General features: G+C 61.8%; 4 protein-coding genes across 4 annotated transcripts; 1 reads left to right on the top strand and 3 right to left on the bottom strand.

Moving 5' to 3' along the window:
• Positions 1–465: 465 nt before the first annotated feature.
• Positions 466–2,011, bottom strand: PTX4 (pentraxin 4). Its single transcript, XM_074158771.1, has 2 exons — positions 1,853–2,011; positions 466–1,716 (listed from the first exon to the last, which is right to left on the bottom strand). Exons 1-2 carry the CDS (start codon positions 1,964–1,966, stop codon positions 466–468), a joined length of 1,365 nt encoding a protein of 454 aa, XP_074014872.1. The 5' UTR covers positions 1,967–2,011.
• Positions 2,012–3,195: 1,184 nt separating this feature from the next.
• Positions 3,196–9,752, top strand: ECI1 (enoyl-CoA delta isomerase 1). Its single transcript, XM_074158536.1, has 7 exons — positions 3,196–3,283; positions 3,863–3,991; positions 4,574–4,701; positions 5,312–5,458; positions 6,877–6,998; positions 7,672–7,850; positions 9,203–9,752. Exons 1-7 carry the CDS (start codon positions 3,241–3,243, stop codon positions 9,367–9,369), a joined length of 915 nt encoding a protein of 304 aa, XP_074014637.1. The 5' UTR covers positions 3,196–3,240; the 3' UTR covers positions 9,370–9,752.
• Positions 9,753–9,951: 199 nt separating this feature from the next.
• Positions 9,952–12,792, bottom strand: LOC141472060 (deoxyribonuclease-1-like 2). The gene is made up of 8 exons (XM_074158844.1): positions 12,646–12,792; positions 12,226–12,314; positions 11,522–11,605; positions 11,304–11,404; positions 11,116–11,228; positions 10,690–10,844; positions 10,473–10,569; positions 9,952–10,002 (listed from the first exon to the last, which is right to left on the bottom strand). Exons 1-8 carry the CDS (start codon positions 12,790–12,792, stop codon positions 9,952–9,954), a joined length of 837 nt encoding a protein of 278 aa, XP_074014945.1.
• A 1,830-nt stretch (positions 12,793–14,622) lies between these two features.
• Positions 14,623–17,838, bottom strand: LOC141472059 (deoxyribonuclease-1-like). The gene is made up of 8 exons (XM_074158843.1): positions 17,692–17,838; positions 16,985–17,073; positions 16,745–16,828; positions 16,487–16,602; positions 15,550–15,662; positions 15,096–15,250; positions 14,921–15,017; positions 14,623–14,676 (listed from the first exon to the last, which is right to left on the bottom strand). The coding sequence occupies exons 1-8, from the start codon at positions 17,836–17,838 to the stop codon at positions 14,623–14,625; spliced, it is 855 nt and encodes a 284-aa protein (XP_074014944.1).
• Between the last annotated feature and the right edge of the window lie 1,493 nt (positions 17,839–19,331).

Here is a 19,331-nt window from a genome sequence, read left to right on the forward strand (position 1 = left end):
CGGGACACAGGGCACCTGCTCCGGCAGCGCTGGCTCACTCCCTCCCGGTCACGGGCTTTTCCGTGCTACAGCTTCCCCCGGCTCTGAGTCAGTGGCAGCCGGGGTGGCGGGGGACAGGCCGGGGTCACACCAGCTCCTGCCCGGCTGGAGGCCGCACCGAGCATTACAGTGAGGAGCGAGAGCAGAAATAAAGCAGTTTCCTCTGAACCAGAGCATTTTAATAGGAACGATGGGGTTGTACATCCTCTGGTGGCAGGAGCTGACTGCCTCCTGGCTTTGGGACAGGCCAGGGACTGCATCCCCTCCGCCACACTGGCTGTAACCCCTTCTCCTTTTCCCCACCTCCCGTGGTCCCAGGCCTGAGGTGCCCCCTCTGCCTGGTGTCCCCTCACCCCGGGAGGACACGGCTTGTCCTGGCCGGGCACCGTGAGCCAGCCCTGAGCACCGTTCCCGCTGCTGGGCTCGTCACAGGCAGTGCTGAAGGCAGGGACACGCCACCCTCCGCACCCCGCCCTGCAGGGAAGCATCGGCCAGCGTGAGGAGGGGGCCACGGGGCAGCCCCCGGCCGGTCGCCATGCTGGCCACCTCCCCGGGCAGGAGAGCCCGGCTCCAGAGGGCCAAGCTGGCCAGGTGACCCATGAAGGCTTCTGTGGAGCCAAAGCCCCCGTCGGGGTGCTTCCGCTCCCGGCCCAGCACCAGCGAGCCACCAGCGGGAATTTGATAGCCCTGCCGGAAGCCAGAGCCGGCGGCCAGCAGCCGCCTGTCCACGTAGAAGCGGTACTGGCCCTGGCCTGAGGACCAGGTGAAGCAGAGGTGGTGCCACTTGCCATCCAGGAGCGGCATCACCGGCAGCTGCCGAAATTCCCCATCCCCAATGACGAAGCGCGCGGAGTCAGGAAGGTCCCCAGCATGGCCACGCAGGGCCAGCTCGCTGCCACTGTCCTCGGTGGCGTAGGAGAGGAGGGCACCGAGGCGGGGGGCTGGGGTGGCCAGCCAGGCACAGAGCGACAGCGCCCGCAGCCCCCGGTGTGGCCCCGGCCCCAGGATGGCCATGTTCTCAGTGGAGGTGTTGGGGAAGAGCAGGATGGCACCAGTGTGGCAGGCTGGGGAGGTGGGCACCGGGGGTCCATACCTCCCCTCTTCTGGCTGCTGGGGGTCCGGTGGCTGATCCTGGACAACCACCAGCATGGTGGGGAGTGCCGGTGCAATGGCTTGGACTCCTGGTGCTGTCTCATGGGGAGGCTCTGTGTCCTTCCTGGGTGTTCCACCAGGCCCAGCATCATCCAGCAGCTGGTGACCCTCCTCCTGCTGCCGCTGCCGCTGCCGCCGCCTTGCCTTTGGGCGCCGAGGGCTGGGGCTGCTGGTGGCCACCCAGCCCCGTATCTCCTGCTTCAGCTGGCTGCCCTGGCGCTGGGCAGTGTCCGGCAGGTTGTGCAGCTCAGTGCCAGCCTCCGCCGGTGCACCCAGTGGGTGGGTGAGTGGGCGATGTGGGCTCAGGGCACCCACTGTTCCCTCCAGTCGCTTCAGCCTGCGGTGCAGCCGCCGGCCAGTGGTGGCCAAGCGGGCCAGCTCAGCACCCAGGGCAGCCCGAGCAGTGGTGGCCACCTCCACCTGCTCTGCCAGCGCCCGAAAGCGTTCATCGATGTTGTAGGAGATGTTGTAGTTCCCGGCGATGCTCTGGAGATGGCTCAGTGTCACCTCCTGCAGCCGCCGAAACTGCAAGGGAGCAGGGCGAGGGGGTGAACCCACATCCCCACACCAGTTCCCTGCAGCGTCCCCCATCCCCCTCCCACCCCAAAACGCCGATTTCCGCCCCCCCGGACTGTGTCCCCTCCTGGCCCCGGGCACCCACCTGCTCCTCCAGCCGCCTCAGCCGCAGGAGCAAGGGACCGGGACGGGCCTGGGTCAGGCCACCCGGCAGGATGGCAGCGAGGAGCAGGCAGAGGGGCAGCGCCATCCCCGCCATGCTGCTGCTGGATGCTTTCTGCCTGCACGGCAGGGCCAGCCCTGGCCCCCGCGGTGCCCCTTGGGAGTGGCCTCCACCATGATGAGATCCGCAGCCACGCCGGCCCTGTGGCCCCAGGCCAGGCACGCTGCGGGGGTGGGTGGCCCTGGTGCAGGAGCTCCTGTGGCTGATGGGGCAGGAGGTGCTGAGCCGCAGGCAGGGGGAGGCATGGGGGGACTGCACGTGTGTGGCCCTGGTGGGGCCAGACGTGTGGGGCAGCTCCTGGAGGGCAGCAGGGTGGGGAGTCTCAGAGTAACACCATGGATACAGGGCAGTTTGGAGCAGGACAGTGCAGGGCAGTGCAGGCAGGGAAGTGCAAGCAGGGAGGTACAGGCGGTACAGGCAGGGAGGTGCAGGCAGGGAGGTACAAGTGGTACAGGCAGGGAGGTACAGACAGTACAGGTGGGGAGGTACAGGCGGTACAGGTGGTACGGGAAGTACACGTGGTACAGGAGGTGCAGGCAGGGAGGTACAAGCGGTAGAGGAGGTACAGGCGGTACAGGTGGTACAGGCAGGGAGGTACAGGTGGTACAGGAGGTACAGGCAGGATGGTACAGGCGGTACAGGCAGGGAGGTACAGGCAGGATGGTACAGGCGGTACGGGAGGTACAGGCGGCACAGGCAGTACAGGCAGTGTGGTACAGGCGGTACGGGAGGTACAGGCAGGATGGTACAGGCGGTACAGGCAGGGAGGTACAGGCAGGATGGTACAGGCAGTACAGGAGGTACAGGCGGTACAGGAGGTACAGGCGGCACAGGCAGTACAGGCAGTGTGGTACAGGCGGTACGGGAGGTACAGGCAGGATGGTACAGGCGGTACAGGCAGGGAGGTACAGGCAGGATGGTACAGGCAGTACGGGAGGTACAGGCGGTACGGGAGGTACAGGCAGGATGGTACAGGCAGTACAGGCAGGGAGGTACAGGCAGGATGGTACAGGCGGTACGGGAGGTACAGGCGGTACGGGAGGTACAGGCGGCACAGGCAGTACAGGCAGTGTGGTACAGGCAGTGTGGTACAGGCAGTGTGGTACAGGCGGTGCGGGACGCGCGGGCCACCACGGGGCGGCAGCACGTGCGCGCGGCAGGGCCGGCGGTGGGCGGGGCTTCCGCGCAAGGGGCGGGGCTTCCCCCGGGGCGCCGCGTGCCGCCGGGGGCGAGTCCTGCGGGAGGGGGCGGGGCGGGGCGGTGACGCGCGGCCGAGGCCCCGCCCCGTACCCTTCACCCGGCGGCAGAAGATGGCGGCGGCGGCGACCCTCGCCCGGCAGGTGGCCCGGTCAGGTGCGCTCCGTGCCCCCGCGACAGCCCGTCCCCGTGCCCCCGCCGCCCCTCCCGGTGTCCCCCCGCCCGGGTCAGAGTGCCCCATGTCCTCCCACAGAGCGTCGGGGTGTCCCCTGTCTCCCCCCCCCCACCGTGAGCAGGGGTGTCCCCGTGTCCTCCGTCAGTGGGTCAGGGTGTCCCTCCTGTCCCCTGCCATGGACTGGGTGTCCCCATGTCCTCCCTCAGTGGGTCAGGGTGTCCCTCCTGTCCCCCGTCCTGGGTCGGGGTGTCCCCCATACCCTCCTTCGGTGGGTCAGGGTGTCCCCCCACCACGGACCGGGGTGTTCTCCTGCCTGCCATCAGTGTGTCGCGGTGTCCCCGTGTCCCCTCACCGTGGGTCGGAGTGCCCCTTGTCCTCCCTCAGTGGGTCAGGGTGGTCCCTCTGTCCCCTGTTGTGGGTTGGGTGTCCCCATGTCCTCCCTCAGTGGGTCAGGGTGTCCCCATGTCCCCACCCTGTCCATGCAGAGCAGTTTTGGGGAGCACACCCCACACCCATGGGGGCTGTCTCCTGCCCAACCCCACCTGCTTCTGTCCCCCCAGGCATGCTGCCCCTCTGTCACTGGCCACCGGCGTGGGGCAGAGCTGCCCGGCAGCCACCTGGCCTCCCACTCGCCCCGTGTCGTTCCTTCAGCAACAACAAGATCATGGTGGAGCTGGATGAGAGCTCAGGTATGGTGCGTGGCACCTCTGCAGTGTCACCCACAGCCCAGGGGGTGGCAGGGGGTCTCTCCCATGCCTGCCCCAAGGCACGTGGGCATGGAAAGCCACCAAAGCCCCAGATGTTCCAGCTTCAGCTGCTTAGGACCCTCGGAGGGAAGTGTTTGGGGACGGGAGTCTCACCGGTCGTGGTCACTTCAGGTGGCTGGGTGCTGCTTGGGTGCCACCAGCTGTCACCGTGGGCAGACATCGTGCCCCATCCCCTGCCCTGCGTTGTCCCCTCTGCGGGGTCCCTGCTTTGGGGACCTGGTAGAGTGGCAGGTGCTCCGTCAGGGAGCAGCTGTTGGGGATTCCTGTGTCCCGGCTGCCAGGAATAGCTGTCACAGGGCCACATCTCCATGCCGGGCAAAGGGTGCCTCTTCTTGAAGCTTCCCAGGACCTGCCTTTGGCTACCGGGCCCCTGGGTGCCTCCTCATGCTGTCCCCAACCCGGGCACGGCTGCAGCACCCGGACCAAGCACTCAATGAGGAGTTTTTGGGGTAGAGTAGTGCCGTTTGGGGGGGTTCTGATGTCTCTGTGTTTGCCACGGCACAGGCATTGCCACAATGAAGTTCAAGAGCCCGCCGGTCAACAGCCTGAGCCTGGACTTCCTCACCGAGTTTTGCATAAGTCTGGAGAAGCTGGAGAACAACCGGGCCTGCCGAGGCGTGATCATCACCTCCGTACGTGTTCTCCTGAGCTCGGGGGGGGCGAGTTGTGGGGCAATTTGGCAGTTATGGGTGCTGTTCCCTTGCTCGCGTTTGGTCTCTCGGCTCCTTGGTCACTGGCGTGGGAGGGAGGGCCAGGAGGCAGCTTTGATCGGTTCCGGAAGGCGGGGGTTCTTGGAAGGGCTGTGCTCTTTCTTCCCTGCCCTTTTCTAACGGAAAAAATAGCAACCGAGTGTTGTTGTTTGTCATTAAAATCAAAGCTGATTATCCGACACATCCCTTGAGCTCTCCTGAACTGCCCAGAGGGAGCTGCTGGGGGAAGCCAGCGTTTATCCTCACACGTGACGGGGATACGAGGTGGTGGCTGGGAGTGGGACAGGGCAGGTTCTGTGCTGATGCACCTGCACGGGGACCCCGATAATGAGAAACCGTCCTGCAAGCAAGGAGTCCCAGCCCTGCAGGCCATGCTGATGGGATGGTCCAGGCTGTGTGAGCAATGGGGAGATCATTTCAGAACCCCAAAAGACCCTGGTTTATGTCCTATTTAATTACCGCTGCATTAGAGGGCTAAAGGTTCATCCCTGAGCAGTGACTCTCGGTGACATTTGTATTTTCCCGATTCCAGGCCGTCCCCAAAATCTTCTCGTCTGGCCTGGACATCACCGAGATGTGCGGGAAGAGCACGGAGCACTACGCCGAGTTCTGGAGAGCCGTGCAGGAGATGTGGCTCCGGCTGTACGGCTCCAACATGGTGACGGTGGCTGCAGTCAATGTACGTCCTTTAGATCCACCTCCCTGGTTGCCCCGCACGGTCTGTCACTTGCTGCAACTTGTTTGCGGCGCGTGGGCAGGGACAACCCAAAAATCAGGCTTGTCAGCGCTGAAACGAAGGCAGGGATGTGTTTGTTGGGATGTCTGGGCAATGTACGTGTCTGTTGGGGTGTGGGAAGGTATGGAAGCGTGGGATGTTGCAGGCTCTGTGTTATCTGCTGGCGCTGCTGGGGCATCGCAGCATTTTGGCTGCGGTGGAGAGCTTTCCAGGGCGCTTGTGTCCTGCTGATGGGGGCTGAGGTGCCCTTTGTGCAGAAAAGGCCATACTCTTCCACAAGAACTCAGCTGGGGACTGTCCTCCAGGCTGGAGGACCAGGAGAAGGGCTGTAGGTCAGTGGTAAAGCCCAGAGGAGCATCGATGGCACATGAGTGCTGGAGAAGCTGAGGGGTTGGCGTAGGAGGAGTCCAAAGGACGCCTGTCACATGCCCGCTGACTGCTTTCTCACGGATGAGACTCGTAGGAGTTGCCCAGGGTCACGCTTTGGCAGAGGGGAGGAGATGGGAGGCAGCCACGCGGTGCCGCAGGTGCTTGTCCTTGGCCCTGTGGGCAGTGATGCTTCAGACCCTGGGCGGTGCAGTTTGTCCCAAGCCCTTTTTTCACCTGATTTTCTCCTCCAGCTGTGGTTCTTGTCCAGCAGGGGACTGCTGTCTGAATCTCGGCGTCCGTAGATGGGTTGTTACCTTCTCAGTGTCTCGTTTTCATTTTTCAGTGCAGTTCTGCTTTGGCAGCTCCCGGCTCTGTGTCTGTCCATGGACTGTCTCTGAGCGGCTTCCCATGGGCATCCTCTGCGGGGCTAAGCGAGCACCGAGTCATAGAATCACAGAATGGTTTGGGTTGGAAGGAACCTTAAAGGTCATCCAGTTCCAATGCCCTGCCGTGGGCCGGGACACCTCCCACCAGACCAGGTTGCTCAAAGCCCCGTCCAGCCTGGTCTTGAGTCGTGGCTGGTTGCAAAGAGAAGTTTTATAGACAGAAGGTGTTGCAAAGCCCCTGGACAGAACCATTTTTCTGGCATTTAGGGTCACAAACTCAAGTAGGTTTAAAAACTCATGTAGGGTTACAAGAAAATGCTGTGGCAAATCTCTGCTGCAGGGTTTGCAACCCAAGTAACACGGATCAATTAACTAGATTTCCAGCCTGGAAAAATGCAAGAAGCAAAAAGTATTGAAAAATGAAAGGATAAACCTGGTAAACCTATCAGAAAGATTCTTTAGGGCTGTTTAGAGTCGGGTGATCAGAGACGTGGGGGACATCTCTGTCACCCTGTGTCTTCCCTGCTCTGGAGGAAACGGCGAGGTTGGGGGCGCAGGGACGTTTGTAACCGTGACCTCGACTCACTCCATCCTTCTCTTTGCCAGGGGTCCAGCCCGGCGGGAGGCTGTCTCGTGGCCTTGTCCTGTGACTACAGGATCATGGTGGAGAACCCCAAGTTCAGCATCGGCCTGAACGAAGCCCAGCTGGGCATTGTGGCTCCCTTCTGGTAGGCCAGCGCCTCCCACTTCTAGCATCACGTGTAGGTCTCTAAAAAGAATTCACCTTCGAGGAGTTTATTAATCGGTTTAACTGGCCGGGGAGATGTAGTTTTGTGTGTCAGTGATCAGGTAGTTGCAGCTGCAGGAGGAAGCACCTCATTTCTCTGCAGGTGTCTGAAAAGCTTTCAGGCTGCAGAATGTCCTCGCATCCTTCACCGACGAGGACCTCGGTTCTGACTCTGCATTCGACTCCCAAACTAGTGCTGGGAGATCTCCCTGCTCAGGCTCAGTCTGGGAATGTTCTTTTCTCTGGGTACACGCTGTGTACCTGCAAGATCCCAGAGCTGTGGAGATCTCTGAAGGCGTAGGGACACTAATATACAAAGACATAGGCCCTCGGTTGCCCTGAGAACCTGTAAACGTGCTGTTGGAAAGGAGCTTTCACACCACAGCACGTGGGCAGAGCTGGGACCTGTGCATTGAGGGTAAATAGAGCAGCTCTCGTGGAGAAGAGGGGAACTCTGTTGGGGTAGTACCAAAAAAAGGCTCTGCCTGTAGCTGCTCTTTAGAGACCCATGCCTGGGGAGTGGGACCAAGCGTGTTCCTTGCTTCCATGTCTGGGTGCAGATGCCACTGGGTGTTTCTTTCCCTGACCCTGGCTTTTCCTTCTGTCTCTTCTAGGTTTAAGGACACGTTTGTGAACGTTGTGGGACACCGAGTTGCTGAACGCTCCCTTCAGCTGGGGTCCCTCCACCCCGCACCCGAAGCCCTCAAGTTTGGCCTCGTGGACGAGCTGGTGCCGGAGGAGAAGCTCCAGGAGAAGACTGGGGCTGTTATGGCCCAGTGGCTGGCCCTTCCCGGTAAGGGTGGCACCTCCAGCAGAGGAAGGGGGGGGTCGGATCTGGGTGGGAAGGGCAGGTACTGGGGCTGGTACCTGGGAGCTACGGAACAGTTTCTATTTAAAGGGAAGGTGTGGATGGCTGGGGGGTAGGAAAGCTCAACACAGCGCTCCAGGCAATCTTGGGCTAACAGAGATGGGCTTGCCAGTGTCCCCACGTGGGAGGACGCTGTGCTGGGCGAGCAGGGCATGTGGCTCCAGCTCAGCTTGCCCTGGCAGCCCTGCTGAGTCAATCCGGAGGTGCCTGAGCTCCAGATACAGATTGAATCTCCGTGTCTGTCAGTGGAGGTGTTACCCCAGGAAAGCTGCCATGGAGTTGAGGGAACAGGCTTGGGTGAGAGTGCCTGGGTGGCTACCAGTCTGCCTTCGTGGTCTGGATCAACTCTGGGCACTCTCCTGAGCTGGGGATGGCGATGGGGGTGTGAGAACAGACATCACATGCATGTTTGGGCTGCTCTGTGACTGGCCTGGTTCCTGGGCTGGGAGAGGGCTCTCCGCCAGCCAGGGCTAGATCTGAGCTATCCCACCCCATGCCACCTGCACGGGAGGTGCAACTAGATGTCACCCTTGAGCTGCTTTTTTGGTAATCGGAATGAAACTGGGCAGAAATGGAGACGTCCCAGGACTGACACTTTGTGTCCCAGCCTTGGAAGAGGGTCCCTAAACAGCTCTCTCCACTGCTGTCCTGCTGTTAGAGTGACACCTCAGCCCCCAAGAGTGGGGAGAACATCTCAGCTGTGCTCTCTCCTGACTCCCGGGAGGCACCATGCAGATCCTTCCCCGGAGCCAGAGGGAGTGTCTGCGGGTGAGGGTGTCTGTAGCACAGGGGTGCTGGGGTGATTCGGGGTTCCCAGCGCACGGCGGGGGGGTTGATCATCATTTCACCGTCACGGTCAGAGCACACTGAGACCGTGCATGCAACGTCTGGGTTGAGGCAGCTTAGAGCCAGAGCAGTTTCCAACAGCAGAGGATTTTGTTCGGTTGCTGCTGTCCTGAGGCCGGTGGTGTGTGTTGGGGTGGGAGCTGGGCTCTGGAGGGCGCAAAGAGAAGGAGGTGCACAATGTTTTGTCATCTGTCCCAGAAGATCAGCTGTTTTCCCATGGAGCGGTACAGATCATAATTTATTGTATGAGAATTTATCCAGTTCAGCTTCCAGCCGGTGGGTTTTTCTTCCACCTTTCCCTGCTGGTTTAAAGAGCCCTTTGGTGTGTGGTACCTCCCCTTCGGAGACACCTGCACATGGTGGCACTGGCTGAGAGCTAGTTGGGGGTGAGGACCGTGCGCATTCCCCCGTCCTGGCTCTCCTCTCCGCAGACCATGCCCGTCAGCTCACCAAGTCCATGATGAGGAAGGCGGTGTTGGACCGCCTGGTAGCTCACCGGGAGGAAGACATTCAGAACTTCATCAGCTTCATATCAAAAGAGTCCATCCAGAAGTCACTTCGCATGTACATGGAGATGCTGAAGAAGAAGAAGGGCTGAGGAGCCAGCCAGCTGGGGCCTGGTCCCAGGAGCTTCAGTGACCCTCTGAGACGCTGCAGTAGCTTCACGGTGAAGCCACCTGCAGTGTCAGGAGCTGGTGACGTGCTGCCTGCTCCTGTGGCCGCCCCAACCATCCCTTCCCCTTAGTCCCCGTAGAGTGCCTGACACCACCACTGCCTTTCCTGGGAGCGGGGAGAGCTGCCTGTCAGCTCCCCCGAGGAACAGACAGGGAGAGGGTGATGACACCGCTGTGACCCAAGCCCACTGGTCCTTGGGTATCCTCCTTCCTGTCCAACAGCTAATTGTGAAATGAGATTTGTCAATAAAGCCTTTGATGAGGCAGGAGATGGATGCTTCATTCCCCAGCCTGTCTGCCCTCACTGCTTCCTGGCTGGTGGCCTGTCCATGGGCTGTGGTTCGTGATGGGCTGGGGGGGTCTGGGAACGGCTGGTGACCCTTCTCCAGACCAGGACCCGGAGCAGCCCACGCACGGAGCTCATGGATGGGACTGCGGAGAGGACCTTCACGGGGGTTGGTGGTGGGAGCTGGATCTGGATCGTGGTCTGCGGCTGCAGGAGGAGCTCAAGCTGTCAGCTTCACCTCAACCGGGTAGTGGTCGCTGACTGCCAGGGCCTGGAGGAGGGCGAGAGGTGGGAAGGTGTAACACAGGGGTTCGTCGAGCCCCTCGCTGGGGCAGCAAGGCAGCTGTGATTGCCCTGCCAGAACCTTCTGGAGGGACGTACAATGTCCCCAACCTCGAGACACTCAACACAAAAGGCTCCAGTTTCGGCAGAGATGCCCAGGCATGGCCTGGGGTGGGCGATGGCAGGGGCACATCTGCCCTCCCAGACCCCTGTGTCTCCCTTTGGGTGCTTTTTGCCAGCTATGGGTGGTGGAAGATCGGCATGGATTGTCCCACGCTCTGGAGTCCTGCCCATGAAAGGCCACGAAAAACCCTGTGGGTCTCATCTCTTCCCCACGAGGATGGGCAATGACCCTTGGTCCCCCTTCCTGTCTCCACCCATGGGTCCCTTGTCACCCCAAGTTCCCCATCAACAAGTGTTGATGCCTGTTTGAGCCCCAGATATGTGAACCCAGCTCACCTCCTCCTCCTCCAGCTGGAAAGCTCGCTGGAAATTGTAGATGCCAGCTGAATTTGGCACGATGCTCCTCTTCAGCTTGGCACCGCACACCACGATCCTGCCAGAGAGACACGGGCGGTGGGTCCGTCTCCTGCCCCTGCTCTTGGCTGCTGGTGGTGCAGGACGGACAGTCCTGGGGTGCCAGGGAAGGGGACGGCGGTGCCATGGTGGCACTTACCTGTCATAGGCACATTCTGACCTCCCCACGGTTGTGTCCGTGCCTTCGGGGATCAGCCACTTGAAGACGTCGCTGGTGCGCAGGCGGATGGAGGACCAGTCACTCGGCTGGACGTAGGTGCAGTCGGCATTGAAGTCCCCCAGAAACATGATGTTCTGCAGCAGGGAGATGGGGGGGGCTTGTGGCAGCTGGGGAATGGGGCTGCCCCCGACACCAGCCCTCCCGTGGGGGCCAGACCCCGTGTCAGGTCAGCCCCGTGTGCTGGGACATCCCCCATGACAGGGGACAGGGCAGGACCATGGTCCCCATCCCACCACCCTTCCACCAGCTGCGCTCGCCTCCGAGTGGAGACCCAGCATGGGTTGAATGGTCCCTGAGGCTCAGTGCCCACCCTCAGTGTCACCCCCCGGTGCCGGTGACTCTCACATCAGTCCCCCACTTGTTTATGATGGCCAGGTAGACGTCGTAGAGCGCGTCAATCTCGGCGATGGCATCGTGTGGGGCAGAGTGCAGTGGCACCAGCACAAACTCCTCCACCTCTGCCAGGGAAGAGGGACGTCAGCCCCGTGGCCACCCCATGCCACCACCTGGGGCCACCCATCCCCCCTGCTTACTGGTGCGGGGTGCTGAGACCCTCAGGATGAACGGCTCCCGACTGAAGACGTCCTGGGGATCCTTATATTGGTAGGTGTCCACCACGGACACGGTGTCTGTCCTGTGGGACCAAAGGGGACAGTGACCTTGGGGCTTGGCATGGCCCCTGTGCCCCCTCCATGGCATCAGTGGCCCTGTGGTGCCACAGGGCAGGCAGCAGCACACCCAGCCCTGTTACCTGTAGATGAAGAGGTACATCTCCTTGTAGTTCTCCCGTCCCAGGGGGCCGCTGATCTCGTAGTCGTACGGGGACGTGGACACGCTGCAGAGAGGCAAAGGCAGGACGGTGACATGGTGGCACTGTCCTGGGGTGGCCCTGGCATGACCAGGGGGTGGCCAGCTGCGGGCTCAGCACTGGCCGGCCCTGCTCTGCTGTCCCCATGGCCACCGTGCCCCGGCCATAGGGTGACATGGGTGTAGTGGCTCTGAGCCACCCTGCTGTCCCCACCACCCCAAGGTGGCTCCTCGGGCACGGCCAGGTAGGACACAAGGCGACTCCTGCCTCCCCTTTCTCTGCCGGGACGCTCCCCACCTTCATCTGCAGCAAAGCTAAATTAGGTTAATGAGCAGCCCGGGGCCCCGCGGAGCCTGGCGTCACCCTCCCTGCCCTGGCTGCTTTGTAGCCATGCTGGAGGGGACACCGAAGGGGTGAGGACATGGGCTGGGCGTACCCGCTCAGAAGCAATTGCCGCCTTTCAACAAGGCAGTGGCGGCGTCAGCCTGGCCCCAGCCCCGCACTTTTCTCTTATTCCAAAAGCGAACACTCTGCCGACGGACCTTTTTTTTTGGTCTTTTTGCCTTCTGTGGCTCAGGCAGCTCAGCTTTCCCTGCCCAACGCCGGCACATCAGCTCGGGTGCTCTCGGCCCCGTCCCCTCTCGTACCTGTTGAGCTGCTCCATGAGCTCGGTGACGGCGCTGAGGTCGGAGTCGCGCACCTCCTGCACCAGCACCACGTCGTAGCGGCTCAGGATCTGCAGGGCCAAGAGGGACGGTGACGGTGAGAGGGAGCTGGGTGATGGCTCGGGGCCACCCTCTCCTCTCCCACCCGTCTCCCAGACAGGCACCCTGGTGTGGCGATGGGTGCAGCACCGCAGGGACCACCTGCATGTCCCTTGGTGCCACGGCAGATGTCCTCATGTAGGGCTGACACCCCACCTTGGTCCCCACCAAGCTTTCATCCACCCAGGGCATCCCCACACCAGGATGCCATCCCATCCATGGCCAGGTCCCTGTGTGTCCCTTGACGCAGGAGCCACATTTTGGGTCCACCCCAGCGCACAGCACATCCACAGCTGCACTCACACTGACGATGATGCCCGCCACTCTCTCGTTGGACATCTTGGTGTCACCAAACGACTGGATGTTGAAGGCACCGACGCGCAGCGTGGCGGTGGCCGGGCACAGGAGAGTGATGGTCAACAGGGACAGTGCGAGCACCATGGTCCCCATCCTGTCAGGAGGGATGCTGAGCCGCAGGGATGCAGTAATGGGAGCCGAACCTGGAAAACTGCTTTGGATTTGGGGATAGAGCAAAAAAAAATTCCATGTCAGTCCTTCCTAAGCCCCAGTGGGCTACAGTGTGCCGTGGTGGGTGCTGCCTGGAGCAGCCTATGGAGCTGGCATAGGCTGTCTGCTGGCTCGCTGGTCCCAGGGGAAGCTAAATTCCACCCCACCGTGGTGAATCCACTGGCAGCGCCTCTGCCAGCCCCTGGGGTTGCCCAGCTCCTCTCCCTGCTGGGATGTCTCCAGCACCCACCACCCCCAGCCACCTCCACCAGCACCCCAGGCTGCTCCGCATCCTTAAACTTGATCGCAGCCCCCACTGTTGGGATAAGGGAGCAAATCCTCGTCCCAGCTCATCCCAGTCCCTCCCGGTTCCCAGCTGAAGGTGCCAAGCCCCGATCTGTCCTTACCTTGCCGAGCGCGCAGCACCTCTGCCCTCCCGGCAGCAGGACGGGCGGCTTTATTACCGACGGAGGTTCCGGCAAAGCCGGATGAGTCGGACACCCCTGTGGGGGTTTTGGCACGGCTTTGGGCCTCTTCCGACATTGGGAAACCAAAACCACACGGGGCGGCAGGGTGGGGCCAGCATAGCCGCTCCTGGGCCGACGCGGTGAAGGGCGGCCGGGGAGGTGCGGCGATGCCAGGGCATCCCAGCAGGGCTGGGTGGGCACACGGGACTCGGGGTGCTGCAGCCAGGGTGGCCCCCTGGGTCTCAGCGCGGGGCACGGCGGCCGGGCAGGTAGCAAAGGGCAGACGGCCTTAATGTGGGTGATTCAGACGGTGTAATTAGAGGGGAGAGAAGGAAATGATGGGGTGTCTGGGTCAGGCAGGCTGAGCACCGCCGGCCTCGGCAAGAGGGGGCAGCTGAAAACCCCCGCGGTGGCCCCGGCGGTCTCCTAGAACACCCCCACTCGTGACACGAAGCAGTCCCAGTTGTACACTTAAAGCAAACCCACTGGTGACCCAAAGCAGCCCCTGCGGAGCCGGCATCCCCTGTGCTGGCCCATGGCGTCACCCCCCCGGCACACGGCGTCACCCCGGCCAAGGGAGCGGGCGGCTCTGCCGGGGTGCCGGCGGTGGGGCAGGCAGGGAGCCGCTGGCTGCTCATGCCGGGGCTTGCCGGGCTCTCATGTGCACTGCCGGGTTTTGCATCCTCACAACCAGTCATGGGATGAGTCCGGTGTCCCCCAGCGCTGTGCCGGCACCAAAACCCCTCCCAGGGAGGCACCGAACCCCCCGGGAGCTGACTCACGTCCTCCGCCTCCCCCACCCTCACCGTCAGCGACCTGTCAGCCCCATCAGGGCTCCTGCAGGATGCGGCCCCCAAGCCGTCAGAAGAGCATCCTGTGACCTGGAAAGGGGACCAAATCCTGCCCAGAGCCTCCCAGGCCCTTCCCAGTGTCCCTGCTTTTGCCGCTGGCAGCTCAGAGGGGAGTGGTGTTTGCCACGTGGGGCTCTCAATGGCAGGAGGGGACCCCCACCACCAGGGACCCCCCTGGCTCAGCCCCTGTGAGGCTGCCCCTGGCAGGAGGACGGGGAGCTTGAGTGTGGGAGGTTGCTGGCGGGGCTGAAGGGACCCTCCATCCAGAGCTTCAAGGTCTGGAAATGCTAATTTTTTTAATGGAAGCAAAGAGCATCCCCCTCCCACAAGACCCCGAAGAGCGGCTCCTTGCAGAGACGGCGGGCAGCTCAGCTGGCACTGGTGGTGCGTGGGCTCCCACGAGGGATGCGGGTGCATGCCGGGGCATCCCAGTAGCCACCAGCACGGGGACAGGCTCAGCGGGCTTTCAGGGTCACCTCCACCGGGAAATGGTCGCTGACGGCCAAAGCCTGGGTGCAGGGGGGAAAGCTGAGCTCATCTGGACCCACTGCTGGGACCCAAATGCTCCTCTCCAACCCCAGAATTTGGACCAGACTCCAAAATGTTCAGGCTGGGGTTGCATCAGTGCAGGGGTTGGGGTCAGGCCACCTTGGGGTGCACCCTGGGGAGCAGAGAGCCCACCCCTGCTCCTGGGGGGCGTAGTGGGTTGGATCCCAGTGCCGGTGGGCTCACAAGCCCTAGCCCCTCACTCACATCCTTGGTCTGGAGGTGGAAAGTCTTCTGGAAGTTGTTGACGGTGGCAGAGCCGGGCTCGATGTCTTGGCGCAGTGCGGTGCCGCAGGCGACGATGCTGCCGGGGTGTCATGGAGGTGTTAGTGCCCACCGGTCCCTCCCACACCATTCCCCGTGCCACTGCCACGGCACCCACCGGTCGTAGGCGCAGTCGGTGTCAGCGACGGTGGTGTCGGCGCTGTCGGGGATGAGCCACTCGCAAGCGTCGAGGGAGCGCAGGCGGATGGACGGCCACTGGGTGCTGGTCACGTAGGAGCAGTCGGCGTTGAAGTCGCCCAGGAAGAGGATGTTCTGCGGAGCAACGTGCCGTGTCCCTGCCCACGGACCTTACAGGGCAGCAAGGGCTCCCTAGAGTCTTACCAGACCCCCCCAGGTCTCCTCGGCACAGGAGGACAAGCCCCCAGTGATGGCAGCGGAGCCACCCAGCAGCTCCCTGCATGGATATTGCCAGGGTGGCACCTGCTCCCATGGGTACGAGAGGTCTCCTGTGGGACATGTCCATCCCAGGATGGCCACCAGGATGTGTTGTGGCCGTACCCCAGCCCACCTGGCTGCCCCAGGGAGGAGCCAAGCTCCCCGCCGCCCCTTACGTTAGTCGCCCACTTGTCGATGACATCGGTGTAGACGTCGTAGAGCGCGTCGATCTCTTCCGCCGCGCTGCTGGGCTCAGCATGCAGGGGCACCAGCACGAACTCCTCCACCGCTGCCGGACAAGTGGCCATCAGCCCCCGGCTCAGGTGCAGCACCCAGGAAGGGAGCGGGAACCCCAGGAGACCACCCTCGGCCAAGCCCCAGCTACAGGCCAGGAAAACCTTCTAAAGGGAAAGGGCGCACTGGCTTTTTCTGGTCTGCCTGTCCTCCAGGCTGGGATTTCCAGTGGGGAACTGCATCCCTCTGCACGTGGTTTGGGGTTTGCTGCTTTTTTTCCATCAGTTTTTCCAAGGTCACCATGGTTTTGGGAAGGAGACGGGGGTGGGAGAGAGATGGGAGAGTGTGTACCCTGGGGAGGTTCTAGGGAGGTGGAGGTGATGGGACGGGGTAGGAGATGGGGCAAGATGAGAATGGTACATGATGGGAGATGGCATGTGATGGGAGATGGTACATGACAGGAGATGGCACATGATGGGAGATGGCAGGGGATGGCACCCAACTGGAGGAAGCAGATGGTGGGATATGGCGCAAGATGGGAGGCAGCAGGTGACAGAATATGGGACATGGTGGGAAACAACTGGAGATGTGAGATGGCATGCAACTGGAGAGAATGCATGGTGGGACATGGCAGGCAATGGGAGGTGGTAGGAGATGATGAGAAACAGCATGCAGCGCCGGCCATGCCGGGCAGGTACCCAGGACCCCTGGGCACCTATGGGGTGGGAGAAGGCCCAACAGCAGTGAAGGACCCTAGTGGAGCCCCTGACCTAGGCTCTAGGGTGTAACCCCCCCTGCCTGGCAATCACAGCTCTGGGCCCCCCAGCATGGGGGATCCCATGCCAGGTCCGAGCAGCCCCGAATGCCAGCTCTGCTCACGTGTGGTGGGTGAGGAGAACTTCACGATGAAGGGCTCCCTGCTGAAGGTATCAGTCCCACAGGACTCACAGCCATCGTCATAGTAGTAGCTTCCCAGCACAGAGACCATGTCTGACCTGAGGTAGGAGAGCAGGGCAGCCCCCAGCACTGCTTCTGCCACAGCCAGGGCCCCCAAAGGTACCCACCACCCTTTGGGGGCTGCTGGGGGGGACAGCGGGTGACACTTGGGGTCACCAAGGCTCTGGCAGCTTCCCTTACCTGTAGATGAAGAGGTACTGCTCCTTGTAGCTGGTCCGACCCAGGGGGACGCTGATCAAAAAGTTGTATGGGTGTGGGGACGCACTGGGAGCGAGATGTGGAGGGTGTGAGAAGAGTCTCCCAGTGCCCCCCAGCACCCATCGGACCCTCTCCAGCTGAGCCATCTCAGCAAGATGCCATCTGGGGCGTGCCCCAGCATCCCATTTGCAGGCACTCACTGCCCTGGGCCATTGGGGTCACCTGTTGAGCTGGTCCATGAGCTTCTCCACACTGCTCTGGTCAGCATCCCGGACCTCCTGCACCAAGGTGATGTCGTACCCCGACAGGATCTGGGGGGACAAGCTTAGAGCTGCTCGCCCCTGGCCAGGAGCTGCTCATGGGGACACCCGTGGGTGCCTGGGCTGGGCTGTGAAGGCTCCCAGGCTGGCAACAGGAGGGCAGTAGAGATCCCAGAGCCAGCGAGGGAGCTCCTCTGCTGGTGTCCTCTGGCTTGGGAGAACCCTGGGGTGACACAGTGCCCTCTAACACCCGTCCATCTACCACCCACCATCCTAGCAGCTCCTCACTCGCAGGCTGCTCTGAGTGAGGAACCTGGGCAGCATCAAGCATCACCCATCCTTGGCTAGGGACCGGCAAGGGTGGAGATGGCCTGAGATTGGAGATGGTGACGGGGGAAGAGCAGATGGGTGGATGGATGGAGGTTTGGACAAATGGATGGAGGTTTGGACACATGGATGGAGGTGTGGACGGATGGATGGACAGTCGGATGGAGGCATAGGTGGATGGATGGGGGTGTGTGGACAGGTGGATTGATGGGGGGGTGGATGCACGAATGGAAACACAGATGGATAGATGCCTGCAGAAAGCTGGTGTCCAACTGCCCCAAACTGGCTGCAACCCAGAGATCAGAGAGTGGCCAGGACTTCTCCTCTCCCTCCAGCACTCACAGAGACAATGATATTTGCAATAGTCTTGTTGGACATCTTGCTGTCTCCAAACGTCCTGATGTTGAAGGCACTGATCTTCAGCGTGATGGCCACATGCAGCAGGAGAGCTGCAACCAGCAGCGACAGTACCAGCTTCGAGGATGTCATCCTGCGTGCACAGGGGCAGGGATGGGCTCAGCCCTCCTGGCTGAGAGGGGGATTTGTCACAGGTGATGGGGCTGACTAGGATATTCCCACTGGCCGTACTGGTTTCACTGGGAGGTGTGTGTTTTCCAGTGAACAACCAGGACCAAGGGATGGTGGACCCCCATCCAGCTGTCTGGCTGCTGCCTCACGCCGGGTCTCATCCTGCCTGTCCCTCCTGGAGGGAGGCCAGACCAACCGCAACGCCGGAGCAGATAATTCACTAGCAAAGGAGCAAATGCCACTTCATGGTGACACAGAGAATTCACTTCCTCAGTCACCGCTCTCAGCCTGGACACCTCTCCTGACCCAGGATGGGTGGCAGCGGCTGGGGGACACCAAGGTCCCTTGGCTTGTGCCTCTCCCACCACTCACTGGGTCTGCGCTGGAAACCCAAAAGACCCTACAGCAGCCATGCTGGGACAGAGCAAGGGATGGAAACCCACCTCCTTCCCTGCCTGGAGCATCCTCACCTGGAGTAACCTGCCCACCCGTACACCCCAGCACAGCCCCTGCCCCATCCTCACCCAGGCTGGAGTCCCTGGGGACCCCCTGCCGAGGCACTGTGGGTGGCTCCCACCCACAGGGAAAGGAATTTGGGAAGTATTTCCCGTGGTGCTCAGTCCCTGGGGTAATATTTCACCAGGGGAAGGGATTTGAGCCCTTCCCAAGCCCAGGCGCCCCGAGCGGGCTGTGGGGACGGGCAAACACCCCGGCTTTCAGCACCCCAGCAGCCTGGGGAAGGGCTTGCTGCCCCCGGGCTCGCTTTTTCATCCGGAGCAGCTGCTCTGGTTAAATCCTCACATTTCCCCACTCGCATCCTCCCTGTGGCTGCAAACCTTACCATCCGTAAGGTTGCAGTCCTGTGTTTGGTAACAGGATGATTTGGCAACGCCACGATTTGGCAACGCCACGATTTGGTAATGCCATGATTTGGTAATGCCATGATTTGGCCACACCACAAACTATCCAAAGTTCCCCGATTCCACCCCCCCCCTGCCCCGGCTCCCCTGGGGGAGGCAGCAGCCTCCGCAGCCTCCCAGGCAGAGGCACCCATCGAGGATGGTGTCCGTCCCGGGTAACGCTGAGTGAGCTGCACCCAGGCTCAGCCCCGGCAGAGCATCTCGGCAAAATGAAGGCAAGGTAGAGAAGGCGACGCTGGAGAGGGGAAGGGGAGGAGAGGGAAGCGGGACATACCTTTGGTGTCCTCCAAGGTCTCTGGAAGGGGAATGAGCCGCACCTGCATTTATCAGGAGGGACACGCTCAGCGTGCCAAGTGGTCACCCAGCCAAGGAGCGGCCGAGGCCGCAGGCTCCATATGGCATTTTTCACGGAAACAAAGGTCTGCTCAGTGAAAGAAACAACCCTCTCAACCAGCGCCAACACCTCCCGCCACAGGTACAGCCGAGAATGCGCCTGAATCGATAAAAACGCTGACAAGAGATCTGCGAGGTATG

This window comes from Numenius arquata, chromosome 14 (assembly GCF_964106895.1).
Source record: "Numenius arquata chromosome 14, bNumArq3.hap1.1, whole genome shotgun sequence".
Lineage (NCBI taxonomy): Eukaryota > Metazoa > Chordata > Aves > Charadriiformes > Scolopacidae > Numenius > Numenius arquata.